Below are 15,761 nucleotides of genomic sequence, written 5' to 3'. Positions count from 1 at the left end.
CTCTTTGGAACCTCTGAAGCCTGATCGGTTGCTTTCTGCTCCTTCATGCAGCTCCTTGTCGTGGAGGGACATGCTCCCATCTCCCTCTTGTCAGCCACACTCTGAAATCTCCCAAGTTCAGTGTCTCCTCAAGGAAAGGAATAACTTTTTCTGTCTGCCAAGGAACCCACTGACCCAGTTTTCTTAAAAATAAACAACCACTGTAGATGTAAAGGAACAAAGACTCTAAGAAAGATCTTACAGAGCGCTCTGCAATTTAGTGAGCTGCTGCCCTTTATTAGAAGTTGAGTGTTTTCCCATGACAGAATCTCAACATCAGTGCTGTCTCACAGACAAGAGCCCTGCAGTTTCTTGTTGCTGTTGGTATTCGGTTCGCTTCCCCTGGTTTTGGGGCTGAGGATTTTTTTTTTGTTTGCTTCATTGGTTTGCGTGTGTCTGGTTTTTTTTAGTCTTACATCCACCATCTGGATTTGGAAATCACTAGGTATTTTTGTCCTAAGAAATTCCTTCTGTCATCCATGAGCCTGTAGTCATAAACTGTATTTTCAAGTTCTAAAATTATGAAATTTTAATATTTCACCACCAAGTTTCCAATAGGAACACTGGTTTCAGTTAGCAATACCAGATATAGTTCAGTTCATGCTCTCAATTTCAGACTTACTCGTGATTTCTTGATTGTACCCAGTAAAGAGAAAACAGATCAATGCTAGGGTTATGTACCTACATTTCAAAGTCCACACACAGACTTTGTCTTCCCGTAGAAATTTATCAAAGTTTGCTATGCTGGCATTGTTTTTCCAGAATAAGTATATCCACATGGAGTTTATACCAAAATAAATACTCTGAAATGCTTATTTCCCTCAGTTCTTAAATATGGACAAGTTGTTAAATATTTCCAGCCAAGAATCTGGGAACATCTGTGGGGTTCATTCCCTGTAGAAGTTTTTCTCCCTGCCTCTCACAGCATTGTTTTTTTACTGTAACCTTCATATGTTGGTGTGGTGTTTTTGTTTGTTTGCTTTTTTAGACTGCATTAATCGTTTTCATTGTAAATCGTTTTCAGTGTAAAAAAAGACAGGTAATCATGTAAAAAGCTCACACAACCTTCTTGGCACTGATGTATACATGCTTTAGTATTTATTTCCGTTAAGTGTGCTTAATGACTGAAAATGAGGGACTGATTTGGTGTGGTGTGATGCAGCGATGATAGGGGCAAACACTGGGGGAACTTGATGCCTTTACCTCCAGGCATCTACATCTGGACTAATCATCCTAAATTTCTTTTACAGTCATGGGAGTGAAATAGGCATTTTTAGGGTGGAAATCATTGGACATGTTTTAAATGTCTGCTTTCAGTATGGGATGACTTACAAACTACTCACTTGGAACTTCACAGGAATTACTCATATGCTTAAGTTGTGGTACTTCTATCATACTTTGGGGAGGAAAGTCCTGTTGTGCCAATGCCATGAGGGCACGATGGGACAGGGACCGCTTTCCTCTGGCAGGCAGAAGCTGAGCTTCCACTGGTAGCCGTGCTGTCAGGCTTACAACATTTGGGGAGCCTGAACATGCTTCCTGAAGGACTGAAACATGCTCCTTCACTGGGCTGCCAATAGGATATTCAATCCAGAATTCAGAGAACATATTTCAGACTTGAAGATTTCCCAAAATAAATAAAAAGTATGAGAAATTCTGGTCCCAGACTGGATCATTCCAAGACCGTTCCTGGTTTCACGCTGGGCTCACTGCTTTCCTGTCTGACTCCTGTGAGTTTTGATTTAAGGGTTCGTCCTTTTTCTGTTGCCACAAATCTTGAAAGTTCTTTCACTTCTGTGTCATTTCAACTTTGCCAAACTCCATGATGTTTTTCTGCTGAAAAATGAGTGAAGCTGCTACAGTAATTCACTTGAAGATACCATTAGGTAGTGTGCTCCTGTGTTTTAATCAGATCATGAACACGTATTTTGAAATAATATAGAGAGATTGCTTTATTAACAGCTGAGTGCTTTATACACCAAGTTTTTGTACCTACCCATCAAAAAGTCCCTCACTGAGATGCACCTTCTTGTAATTGAGGCGATACGTGCATGAGAAAGTTGGTGTTTTGCCAGGAGAAGCGAAGTCTGCCATGTGATACAGAGGTTTTGCTGTGATAAACTGTTGAAGTTTTCAAACAACACTAACAAAAACACAGCTGGAAGATGTTTATGGTGCCTTCCTCAGTGCAAGAGAGCTGACTTTTTAAACACAACTTTTAAAATATTTACCTTCACCTTTATCTTGCATTTAACACTCAACAGCAAATTAAGTTTTGCTGTAAAGTACAGTGCTGTGCCAAGTATTCAAAATTTAAGATCTATGAGGTGAATAGTTCTTTTTATAGCTCTCCCTACTTCCCCCACTTGAATCTTTACAATAATAAAACGCTTGTGGGATTTACAAGACGTTAATAGGCAGAGGCTACTTTGAACTCATGCATGGAGGGCTATGTTGCCTGTTTTTTCAGCTGTACTTTAGAAAGCTACATTTGAACTAGTTTTATGCACATTCCTTGTATAAATTTTATCTGAAGAAAAATAATTTGTTGAGATATTCTCTTTGAATTTCATAGAATTCTTGTTTAATGTAAACATTGGATTTAACACTGATTCCAGTGACAATTTTGTGCATTAAAAACAAGATTTATTAGTTACAGTATAGTAAGCCTAGTTTAATGTTGTTCTATTGTTTTATTAATAAGCTGAGTTTTCAATAATTATCTCTGATGTATATTAGTAAATGCGGGTTTTGTTGTGTTCTTTTCAACCTTTTTTCTCTGTTCTGCAGCGCATTAAATCTGGCAGAGATGGCAGCGCACGCAGCCGCAGAGAAGGAAATGCTGCTGGTGGTAAGTACTTAATGCCTCTGCTTGAATATCAGATTTGTCAGGATCCTAAAGAAAGTAGTTTTTCTTAAAGTGTTTCTAAAACCTCCTTACATTCTGAAATGCACACGAATATGCATTGAGTAATATGCAAGTACTTCACAAATTTTATTTCATACTTTTTGATTGTCTCATTGCTGTATGAAACCTCAACCAGTATAGTAGTATTGATTTGGTGAAAGATTTGTGCTTTATAAATGGATCTCAGTGTATTCCTAAAGCTAAATTTCCACTTGTTTTCAATACTGTGGACTGGAACATTTTTATCCCATTAACTTGGAACTTGAACATTTTTATTGCATTAACTTTGGAATATTTACTACAAGGAATCATTTATTGTAATAAAAACAGAACATGTAGGCCATGAAAAACAGGAATTCACTGTGTCTTTATTTAACACGGAGAAAAGGGAACTTTGTGCCCACTATCTAGTCTGTTACCTTAGGTGTTCATTACAAGGTCAAGAGGCTATTTTGTGCAACCAGCTTTGTCATAAGGAGAAGGCACCAGTACTATCTTTGAGCTCCTTCTTCCCCTTTTCCCCGTATAGCAGAGCTGAAGTACTACAGCCTTCCATAGAGGAAAGCGTGCTCTCTGACGATGAAGTCTCTCTGCTCCTACAGATTTACAATGCTGACTTTCATAAATGTAAAACTCCAGCAGTGTAAGTCTGGAGACTGGCCTGCTTTGTCACTTTTGCACTAGGTAGTCTGCATATTGCAGAGGTAATGATTTTTCCTTCCCATGATTAAATCCATGAAATGTTAGTAATTTTAAACCTAACTGTTCCCTGCTGCTGCGCTAAGGAAACTACCAAACTTCAGGCTACTTCAGCTGCCTGGGAAAAAGATCCCTATTTTGACCCAAACAGGAAATGGTTTCTTTGTATTCTGCTTTTGGTTTATCTTAATATCAGCAGGTCTCATAAAAAGGTATCCCCTATAAATTCTTGCCTCTCTTCCCTTCCTTTTACAGAGACATAATTTATGGATTTTTTTTTCCTATTTGGTAATTTTATTTCTCCACCTAAATAGTAGAGGCTTTACTACATTTATAAAGACTGATCTCCTGGGTTCTCCAAGGGTTCATAATGAGTGTTGGATGCTTAAGAGGGATCTCGTTCCTTTTTCAGCTCAGTAGTTGCACTAGAGAAGCTTTTAAATCATTTTTGGTATGTAGAAAAAACACCATTCTTCTAGGATTGAATTTTACCTGTTCTGGGCCTCAGGCCAAAGTAATTCTTGGGGTGAAATTCCTTATTTTGATAACAGAGAGGGATGGAAATGTTTCTGGACTCTTCTTTGTTATATGAACCCTCTGATCAGGCAGCCATCTAGAGGCGCCAGCAGAACAACAGTTTGAGACACCATCGGGACCTGTTATCTGCCAGAAAATTGAGACCCACTTTGGCTTATAATAAATAGAAATGAAGAGCGGCATCAGTAGCAGGGAAGGGTATTTACAGCTGTGCAAAACATTGCATTAGGCATACAGGCAAACGGCACAAAGAGTCTCTTTTTCTTACAGTGATAAGACTACCGACATTAGTAAAAAAGGGGTATGTTATCAGGAAAGAGTCAGTAGTTTAGCAAAAGAGGATATAAAGAGCGACAAAGCTGTAAACATGCTAAGACAACGTTACACCCCCAAACTACAAGTTTGTCGACACTTATTTTGAAGACAGAAATATCTATGGAAAGTTGTCATTTAAAAAAAAAAATTTAAAAGAAATCCCTTTCCTCCCCTTGCAAAATTGAACGTGTGAGGAACTGTGACTGCAAGCTCTAGTAATTCCAAGTTATTATTCTTTCCCCTCGTAACCACCATGATGGGGAAGAGCAAATGCAGACATTTAGGATGTCAACATAAAAAGGACAAGAGGGTAAGCAGGGTCAGAATTGACCTAGAATTTGTCCTGTCAAAGAATTATTAATTCTTAGATTGTTGCTCAAGATATTGTGTCAAATTCCTGAAAGAATGTATAAAACCAGAGTTTGGGAACAAGTCTGTATAAAAGCATGTTTGAGAAGTCTCTGCTGTACAAATTCAGTGCCAAAGATCCAACCTTTCTGGAAATGGCTGATCAAACAAGCAGAGGTATAAAGAAGGTCCTGTCCTGAGCCTGGAGCTAACTTTCTGCTGGGATTCCCAGTTAAAGTTGTGGTGAGATGTACTAAGAGGTATTTTTAGAAGTCAAAGGCATTAAACATTTTTAACTAGTGGTGTTGACTCTGGGGAACCTTATCAATGAAGAAGCTGCACACTCATAGCAATGGATGCTAAGGACTATGTTGTAGTGTGTTTACCTTGTACTGAGAATGACTCAGAGAAACCTGAAAACCCAAAAACTATTTTGTCCAGTGTTTGGCATTATTTGCCTGGGGTATGAGTCTGTATTTTGCAGTGTAAGAAACTTCTGTACATGGCCTGTGTGAAGACACACATGGAATACAAACATGAGTTGTTTTATTTCAGAATCTTAGTACATTTTTGATAAATTAATGGCTTAAAAAAGAAAAAAAGAAATTTTGTATACATTTTAAGATTAATCTTTTCCAATAGTGTTGCCAAGAACAAAAGGAATCAATTTGCTACAATGTGTGAGGGATTTGCCATCACTCCTGAACCTGGTGAAGCATTGAATCCTGCTTAGTTGAGTTCTTACTAGCTAAATTAAAGTACTTACTAGCTAAATGAAGGGTGTATGCATTCCAAATACTCTAGGTATAATGCATGTTTTATTTCTTTCGTCTTACCAGCTCACTGTCCCTATACTTGCTGGTATTCCTAAGAGAATTTCTTTTCCAAAGTATTTTGTCCCTACATAGTTATTTATATTCGGAGTATTAATAATTCGGGCTTCCTTGTTTTAGGAAATATGATCTGAAATTAGTTTTAAAGAGGAAGCTAAGAGGAAAGAGAATTAAGTCAGCAGGGTTTATATTTAATAGGATCCCTACTGCTTTGTCAATATAAATTAAAACTAATGCACCAGCGCATAATTTTCAGCGTAGTAGTATATGCATGGATAGTAGACAGAATGGAAAAAGGCAGACCAAGAAAACTGAGATCTATATCAGTGTCAGCTGGAGTCTGTTCTTGTCTTGTGAGAAGGACATGCATTAAATCTGAAATCCCTACCCAAAATTGAACATGTTTGTTAACTCTTATAATAAGAAGTGAAATTTTCTTCTCCCCATGAATATCAGATTTATTATTTTCAGTCTTTTTGATTCACATTGGAAGCAGATTACATTGGTACACTCCCTTAAAATTCTTTTTCATTTTAAAAAAAAAAGGAGAGAAAAAACCAAAACAAACAAAAAAACTCACTAAAAACTTGAAGGGAGCTAACAGTACATCTCCGTTCTCAAAGGTTTAATTTTCAGTAACTTTTTCTTGTTTTCATACTCACTTTTTTGTGTTTTGCAGAGATGTGATACTAACATCCAGAATTTGGAAGTTAGGACATTGTGGTTTTTACTACCCTAAGAGATTTTTACTGTTCAGTAGCATAAGGCCTTTCATAGATAAAGGAGAGTCTGACCTTGAGGAATACATTACCATAGCGGTGTTTACTTGGTCTCTGCTCTCTGAATGGGGAGTTTTGTACTGGATGAGAGGGGAACTGTGTGCAGGGGGAGAGGAGCCGCGCAGTCTCGGACAGGAGCCCAAGGAAGCATGTTGAATTCCGAAGATGAAAGGCTGAGCACTTTGTATTCTCCTTGTTACCCGAGCCTGGCCGGATGAGCTTGGGAAGGAAACAAGAATAATTTAGGTATCTTTTCCCTTTTTCATTCCACCTGTGGTGGTGTCAGTGGCAAAATGGGTTTGTCCATCCCAAAGAAACACCCCGTATTCAAACACCCTTTACCAGCACCTCGGGATCTCCTCATATAATATGCAAGCACATTATAGATGTTAGGGCAATAAGCATTGTAATAATCTTCACTGTGACTGAAGCAAGAGATTCTCCTGTTATCCTGCAGCCAGGACTTCATGATTACTTATTTTTTTTACATTTTCTGTGCCTGTTGATGCCTCATTAATTACAAATTGTTGTGGAGTGGTTCCATTGGTTGTGTGTACAAAAAGACCCCAAAGCTTTGTTTTTATGGACAAGGAAAATACTGGAGTGAAAAGAACATCTTGATCTGTTTTCTGTATCTGAACTTGCCTAAGGTGTTAGCTTAACTGACACACCAGAAACGATTTTCATTCAACAGAATTTCAAATCAAATTGAACTGCAGTGGAGTTCAAAATTGCATCTGCTGCTCATGCCATTTCTCAGTTTAAATATAATATTTTGCCTGCTATGCTGAACCCACTGTTCCCTTCAGTCGAACCAAACCAAAGCCCTCTCTTCTCCAAAGATGATGTTTCATCCCACATACGAAAGATGCACAGAACTGCATTGAATCCCATTCTGGATTTAGTGAAGCATCTGCAGTCTTTAAAAGCGTTAGCCCTCTGTGCACTTTGTTACGTAAACATGTTACAGAGGAGGGAGATTACCAAACCACCCTCCACTTTCATATCTTTTTCCTGATGAGTAAAGTGGCACTAAAAATTCTAATTTAATACCTTCATGATACTGAAGGAATTTCAGAGGCGATAGTCTCATCACTGTAAGTGCCACTAGTGAGAGTCCTTTAGAAATTAAACATAAAATCATGGATTTTGTGGGTTGAAGTGACATACAGTCAGGTGTCTTGCTAAGTAGGAAGTACAGAAACGCAAAGATTTAGAATCCTGTTTTCTATCACTGCTTAAAATAGGATTATTCCGAAATAGAATTGATTTTGCTGACTGTTGTATTATTCATTATTCTGCAATATAAAATTAACCATTATTTTTAAAATAAGTTTTATACTTTGATTCTCTTCTTAAATTTTATGTGGAGGATTTAGTTCAAGTTAGGTTTTTTTATGGGAGTTGAAGAAATCTGAATGGACAGAACATATTATAATACACTAATGTAATTAAGTATCTTAAATTTAACATTATGGGCATGACTTTAAAGCAGATGAGGAAGGAATGCACTTTAACAGATACCAGTATGTAGAGTATATTTTTTATGCATTTATATGCATAGCTCCCAATTAATGCTATTGCACACAGACTGAGGGGAAGATCATGTCAGCATGATAACCCAAGTCTCAGGTATAATCATTTTACAGAGTAAATAAGTTTATAAATCAGATTTTGAAAACGTAGTGACCAGCTCTGCTCTAATCAGTTCCTGTTGCTTTTTCAACTGAAATCTGGAGCTGTGTTCCTGCAGTCAGTTTACATTTATGTGTATGTGTGTACATTATCAACCCAGAGTGAGTACACTGGGAGTGGTTTCCATGCGAGCTACAATAATAACAGACCTTTTAAATAAAAGTACAATAAGTAAATAATAAGCATGTATTAATTGCAGTGAAGGTTTTCTTGGACACAGAGAGCAATTTAATTCAGCACTAATCTTCAAGTATTCATAAATTTCATTTAATTGGGAGTGTGTTTTTGTACAGTTACTAAAGTTATATGGTCAGCAGAATTTTTAATAGCTGCCATATTGGCAGCCAAATCCTGGATCCCATGGCAGAGTGTCAAGAATAAGCCTTTACCCCAAATGACTCAACAACTAGGACGTTCCTCCTGAAAGATGGAGCTGGGTGTTTGGACTCCCTCGCGTGAGGGAAGGCATTGAATCCAAACCTCTCGCTTCCTGACATCTACATGTTCTTGGAGAAAAAAACACACTATTCAATATGAAGATTTGCCCCCTTCCCCAAAGATGAGCTTGACTTACAAATTGTTGGAGGCTAGGAAATAATTCTCCGAGAGCTACTGTATGTGCTCACTCTACTTTTGATGCTTATCCCTAAGTATCTTCTTGTTCAATTTTGACAAGTATGCAACCTTATCTAGTAAGTGTTGAGGACAATATGTCAAGGTGGTATGTACTGATCTAATAACTTGCTGCTTCTAGAAGGAGCAGCCCACACCCCACCTCAGCCCTTCTTTTCATTCCCATTCCTGATCATTTATTCTTGCTGCTTCCCTTGCACTATTGCTGGCATTAATCTAGCCCTTTGGTGAGCTGGTTCAGTTTATTAAACTGACAATAAATAATGTGTTTGGGCAGCTGAATCAAATCTGAAGCCGAAAAGGCTACATTTGTGGGAAAAGCTTAACAGCACCAACATTTCCGTTGACTCTATTGGTTCATATACTGAAAGGGGAGCTCAGGCTCCCAGGCTGAATGCTGAACACCCTGCAGGCATCTTGCTGCTCAGATGGCCATTCTGGGGAAGTCAGTCACACCAGTTCAAAGCTGTGCAAGGGGAAGCTGGTGAGGTTTAAGCACTTCAAGGGTTGCATATGATTCTATGATTCTATATCCACTAGAGAAGAGAGAGAAAAGAGGGGAAAAATTGGCTTCAAATTTTGGACTTACTGCTTTATCTTTTTGGATGTAACCCTCATAAAGCGTAAAGGTCATAGGATGTCCAAGAAAGCTTCTGCTTTCAGCTGTTTGTTTTGGAGCAGTAGGATGTACAGGTAACCTGGGGGCAATATGTTTATCTCAGACATCTTGGTTTGTCTGCCATCTTTATTTTTCTTCTTTTGGTTAATATCAAATCCCTCGGCTTCATCTGGTTGTATCAATAAAACCCATGTGTTTCCCTCATTCACAGTTGAAAATCTTTGATATGCCATATTCTTCCTCTTCCTCTTTTATTGTTGCTACACTAAATTCTTCCTTCCTGGAACCAGCCCGTTAAACCTCTGGAGTTTCTCTGACTAGTTCAGCTGTCTCCTGGCGTGATTTCTGCTGTATCATTCCTATCTTTGCATCTCTTTACCACTTCTTCCAACTTTATTCCTTATTTTATAAATTGTTTTCCCTTGTACAGGAGTCTGTGCCTACTCCTATATAACTTTTCTCTGCTTGTTAAACATTCTGTATTCTCCTCCAAACTGTCCTCACCATGTTTTCATCCACACCATTTTTGAAGCTCGCCACTTGCCTCCTTGCTGCGCAGGCCTGTCCAAAGCCTCCTGGGATCAAGAGGTGGCTCTTTTGTAATTACACAGCCCTTTGGTTGAGACCCCCCCATTGATGGGTTTGATTGAGTCAAACCCATTGATTTATTTCAGTTTCTTTGAATCCTTCATTACGTATTCACTTCTTCCATGGGACCTGTCAGTGAGAGTTGATCCAAGGGAGGTTGATGGACATTGAAACAGATTTTCCTTGCTTTGAAGTTTCAACAGTAATCTGTGTCTTGTAAACATATTAACTGTTTGACATGTGACTGTATGTATTAGACCTTTCTTGGAGTGGAGACATTGTCTTCCAATTCAAGGCTGAATAAACTGAAGTCTACAGTAGTATTTATAGAGAAATAAAGATTTGTCATCTTTGTGGAAGATGTTTTTTTAAAATAGTAACAATATTTACGAAAAGAACATGTACAGTAAATAAGACAATGGAAATGTGTCGCCAAGTCCAGACTCTGTAATTAATGTTTGCTGAATGAAACCCATTTTTCCTCCTTACAGATGGAAGACTTTTAATACCAGCATTGTTTCATGTTGTAAATGAGCATGTTTGTATTTGGCTGCTTGGCATGTCCTGCCTTGTAAATATACCAAGCCAAACACGAAACGTTTTCTCCTAGGAGAAAAAGATTGCATAAAAATTTGTTGCAGCAGACAAGACTGAAAACTTGCCATGAATGTGAAAAAGAGATTCAGAGGTGAACAGAATATTTAGAGTGTCTGGAATACTGCTGTGGCAAGAGAATGTTAATCTGACCTTGTCTGGGCACGAGGCAGCGCTCGGAGCCGACACATTCCTTGGGGCCCCACTGCAAGCTGAGCTGCCAGCGCGGGGTTTGCAGCGAGACGCGGGGCCAGGATGGCCCGTGTACACGGTCCGTGCCTGCCCCTGCCCGCCACGCAGGCAGCACGTGCCAAATAATACTCTCCTAATTAAAAGCAAAGTTAGTGTTGTATTTAACCTTGACAGCATTCAACAGGTGGATCATACTAATGTTAGTAAGCACGCAGACATATGAAATGTCCATATACATCGTGACAGTGTTTATATTTATCATGCTTATTTTAGCTCCGAAAGGTGACTGCAATTTATAAGCAACCGAAATGTCAGCATTTGAAGCAAAAATATTTTAATGTGTTTACTCCAAAGAAAGTAAGGCTGTATATATTTAAAAATAAAAAAAAAACAACCACACACATGTGGACACAGTGTCCATTGTGTTTCAATGACTACTATTACAACTGAGAACTGTATCCATCATGAAAAGATGGTTTCATCCAAATCTTGTTTGACAGATAGCAGCTGAATTTATGTTGTTCTTGTATCACATAGCAGCATGTTATTTGTCTTCAACTTTTTTTTTTCCCCCCCAGATAGCAGTGGTACCAAAGGGGAAAGACTGAGTGCCAAACTGAAAGCTTTGCCTGGAACAAGGGAACCCTATGAAAGTAGCAGCAGTAAAGAAATAGGCAAGTGGGCATCTTCTACCTTCTTACTTCCCTGGCCCTCAAAGAGAGAGGAGATGGAAAAAATAAGTTCTTGGAAGAGCATGTATAATTTGACAATTGGGAAAACATGTTCCCCATGAAATAAATGTGAAGAATGGCTTTGGTTTCATTGTTCAGAACTCACTATAAAGTAATTGTAAATATTAAGAAATGTGGCCCATGGAAATATTTATTATTTTTGCTATCTGTCTGTTACATCCTTTAGTCAGTTCTTGTGGTGCTGCAGTCATAAGTGCTTCACCAAGACTGAATTTTCAAAGGGGGTTAAATCCCAAATCCATGTGAAATGTGGTACTTCCTAAACTGCCTTCTTTAACCAGCTCATCTGTCTTCCTGTTCCATGCACTTTCCGAGGTCTTTTTCTCACTTAATGATTGTAATAAAATAAAGAGAATTTTTTTTTAAAAGAAAGGAAAAACATGCTTCTAGTGCTCAGGTACTTTGGTCCTGTGCCATGCCTTACTTCCCAAACATGGTACCTTGTTCTCCTTCAGCGTTCACATGCTCTGTCTGGTCTGCATTTCAAAGACGCCTTACAAATGTGTCATGCTAAAACCTATTCTTGTGTTTGATTTTATATGTTCGAAACAAAGCTAAAATTACTTGCAACTAACTATTTGAAATGTATTTATTAAACCCTAGATGCCTCTTACATAGACCCACTTGGCCCACAAGCAGAAAGACCAAGAACTGCAGCAAGAAAAAGAGCTGAGGAAGATGACTTTGCTGATGAAGAACTAGGAGAGGATTTGCTTCCAGAGTAGCATGTGGTCCACTCATGACCTTTTCTCCTTTTAAAAGCTTGAGCAGGACAACATTAATGAGGATTTTTTTTAGTGGATTTTGATAAAATATTTGTGAAATACTTTGGATATATGGTATCTTACATTAAAAACATGGATTTGAAATTGCAGTGTCTTTTATAATTGATTTTTTTTTAAATGCTGAGATTATTTTACTCATGCATAAAAACTACACAGGCATTCAAACTCATTGCAAACCATATCAAATGCATAAAGCTTTTGTTTTCAGAGATATGTCTGATTATAATAGAAAACATAGCAGTCTCTTAAATTTCACCTTTCAGTGCAAAATACCTCAAAGCAATATTATGAGGTTGAAAGTCCCATACCCCTCATCCAAAGCCAGAACTTACTTAAAGCCTGTGAATTGACTATCTGAAAATGTCTTTAAGGCCCAAATTCAGCAAAGCCCTTAATACTGATACTGAAGAAGGCATCTTAATTTTAGTGTACGCTTAGCTGAGCTAGGGCCATTTTGCAGTCTCTTGGCAATCTCCTAGGTATTTTTGCAATCACAAAGATGAGGGAGTTTTATTTTGAATGGTCAGAGCAGGCAGGATTTCAATCTAGTTTGTTCAGAATTGCTAATGAGATTTCAGCTTTTGAATCTCATGTTGGGGACTGTGGCACTGCCTACACAGAGGTAGCTTTCTACAGCCTTGGTTGAATATGTGCAAAGTTGTTACAGAAATCATCATTTTGCTTATGAACTGAACAAGTTTGATCCAGAGTCACTGAGGCACGTTAAACAGGAACATGGGGTTCCTAATTTCTATCACTTTTTGAAGGTAAAAATATTAGATAGTCAGAATTTCCTAATAAATACTTACAAAACTACTGCAGTAGGGTGGCAGGGACTTGTTTTTGAAACATTGGTGTGAGTTTGGTGTAACAGTTAGACTTAGTTATTACACTTTGAAATGCAAGGATTCAGTCTTCTCAAATTTCCAATGCTGATTCCCAGTGTTGGTGCTTAACTGCTTCCTGAGAAGTGCCACTGGAAAGTTTTCTTCATATCTTCAGGAAACGTTCTTTTCAGGTTTTAAAAACATCTGCCCAGTCTCATAAGATACCTCTGCAAGTCAGAGAATGATATAATGTCTAGAGTTGGAAGGGACTCACAAGGATCACTGAGTTCAACTCCCGTCCCTGCACATGACAACCCCGCATTTCACACCATGTGTCTGAGGGTGTTGTCCAGTCTCTTCTTGAACACTGTCAGGCTTGGGACTGTGACACCTCCCTGGGGAGCCTGTTCCAGTGCTTCACCACCCTCTGGGGGAAGAACCTTTTCCTAATGTCCAACCTAAACCTCCCCTGGCACATCTTCCTGCCATTCCCTTGGGTTCTGTCATTGGTCACTGAAGAGTTTGGTGCCTGCCCCTCCTCCTCCCCTTTTGAGGAAGCTGTAGCCACCATGAGGTCTCCTCTCAGTCTCCTCTTCTCCAGGCTGAACAAACCAAGTGACGTTAGCTGCTCCTCATACAGCTTCCTCTCCAAACCCTTCACCAACTTCGTGTCCCTCTTCTGGACACTCTCCAGTAGCTTTATATCCTTTTCATCCTGTGTCACCCAGCACTGCACACAGTGCTCCAGGTGAGGCCGCACCAGCGCAGAGCAGAGCGGGACAATCACCTCCCTGCCCGGCTGGCAATGCTGTGCTGGATGCGCCCAGGACATGGGTGGCCTCTTGGCTGCCAGGACACACTGTTGGCTTATGTTCAACTTGCCATTGACCAGAACCCCCAGATTCCTCTCCACAGAGCTCCTCTCCAGTATCTTGTCCCCCAGTCTGTGTGTACAGCCAGAGTTGCCATGTCCCAGCACTCGCCCTTGTTGAACTTCATGTGTTTGGTGATTGCCCGGTTCTCCAGTTTGTCCATATCTCTCTGCAGGGCCTCTCTGCCCTCCAGAGTGTCAACAGCTCCTCCCAGTTTTGTGTCATTGGCAAACTTAGTATTCCCTCAAGTCCCAAGTCTAAGTCATTTATGAAGACATTAAAGAGCACTGGCCCTAAGATGGATCCCTGTGGGACCCGCTAGTGACTGGTCACCAGCCCAACATAAACCCATTTACAAGAACCCTTTGAGCCCGATATATCAGCCAATTGCTCATCTACTGCATTGTGTGTTTACCCAGCTGTGTGCTGGACATCTTGTCCAGGAGGATACTGTGAGACACAGTAGCAAAGGCTTTGTTGAAATACAAAAAGATCATATCAACAGACTTCCCTTGGTCAACTAGGTGAGTAATCTTGTCATAGAAAAAATCAAGTTTGTTAAGCAGGACTTTCCCCTCATGAACCTGTGCTGGCTGGGACCAATGATTGCGTTGTCATTCAGATGTTTCTCAATAACTCCCAGAACAGTCTTCCACATGATTTTGCCAGGCACAGGAGTGAGGCTGACAGGCCTGTTGTTGCCGGGATCATCCCTGTTGCCCTTCTTGTAGCCTTCCAGGACCTCCCAAGGTTCCCAGGAGCATTGAAAAATCACAGAGAGAGGTCTCGCTTGACGTCAATCAGCTCTTTAAGCATCCTAGGATCAATCCTATTAGGCCACATCAACGTAGGGATCTAGCTGGAGTAGCAAATCCTGTACAAGTTCCAGATTGATTGGGAGTTTATTGTTCTTGCAGCCTGGTTTTCTAGCCCAGGGCTACAGGGCCCCCAAGTCCATCTTTGATGTGGTCAGAAACACTGCTTTAATGGCACAGTTGTAGGAATGTGATCTTGTGAGGTTTATGGTAGTTAACAAACTACTTTATATGTAACGTGTTTCCCAAGTGCTGTAGTACTTGGTCTAAGAGCACACCAGCTTCCCCTTGGTGCTATAAGCAAAGCACATTCAGTGTGGTCTATGGTGCACCCTGAAGAGGGCAGCAAAGCTGGTGACAGGGCTGGAAGGAATGTCCTGTGAGGAGCAGCTGAGGACTTTGGGCTTGTCTAGTCTGGACAACAGGAGGCTGAGGAGCCACCTCATTGCTCTCTACAGCTTCCTGAGGAGGGGAGGTGGAGAGGGAGGTGCTGAGCTCTTCTGCCTAGGACCCAGTGACAGGACACATGGGAATGGTGCAAAGCTGCACCAGGGGAGGTTTAGACAGGACATTAGGAAGCATTTCTTTACCAAGAAGTTGGTCAAACACTGGAACAGGCTTCCTAGAGAGGTGGTTGATGTCCCAAGCTTGTCAGTGTTTAAGAGGCAGCTGAACTAGATAATCATTGTAGGTTCCACCTGAAATAGTCTATTCTAATTCTATTCTGTGTTTTACAAACAGAATTTTACTTTTGTTCTGCCCCCGCAAAAACTTCCAGGAACTTCCAGAACATGTTATTTCCTATAGTGTGACGATCTGATTATATAATACTCTGGGTTATGATGTATTTGCATATTATTTTGCAAGCACTGTTTAGCTTGCTCTGAACTGACAGAAAGCCATGTGATCCAGCTCCAATACTGGAATAACA

The 15,761-nt window shown here is 39.8% G+C and overlaps 1 protein-coding gene across 2 annotated transcripts in view; it reads left to right on the top strand.

Moving 5' to 3' along the window:
* IFT88 (intraflagellar transport 88) overlaps positions 1-12,411 on the top strand; it is a 48,303-nt gene extending 35,892 nt beyond the window's left edge. For both annotated transcript variants that reach the window (XM_082044352.1, XM_082044351.1), the window contains 3 exons: positions 2,830-2,890; positions 11,358-11,453; positions 12,135-12,411. In XM_082044352.1, the coding sequence (XP_081900478.1) occupies positions 2,830-2,890; positions 11,358-11,453; positions 12,135-12,256 (279 nt within the window). In that variant the 3' untranslated portion in view covers positions 12,257-12,411. The remainder of the gene's footprint in view (positions 1-2,829; positions 2,891-11,357; positions 11,454-12,134) is intronic.
* The last annotated feature ends 3,350 nt before the right edge of the window (positions 12,412-15,761 follow it).

This window comes from Streptopelia decaocto (genome assembly GCF_964273445.1).
Source record: "Streptopelia decaocto genome assembly, chromosome: 1".
NCBI classification, from domain to species: Eukaryota; Metazoa; Chordata; class Aves; order Columbiformes; family Columbidae; genus Streptopelia; species Streptopelia decaocto.
This window is presented reverse-complemented; position numbering and strand designations above follow the sequence as displayed.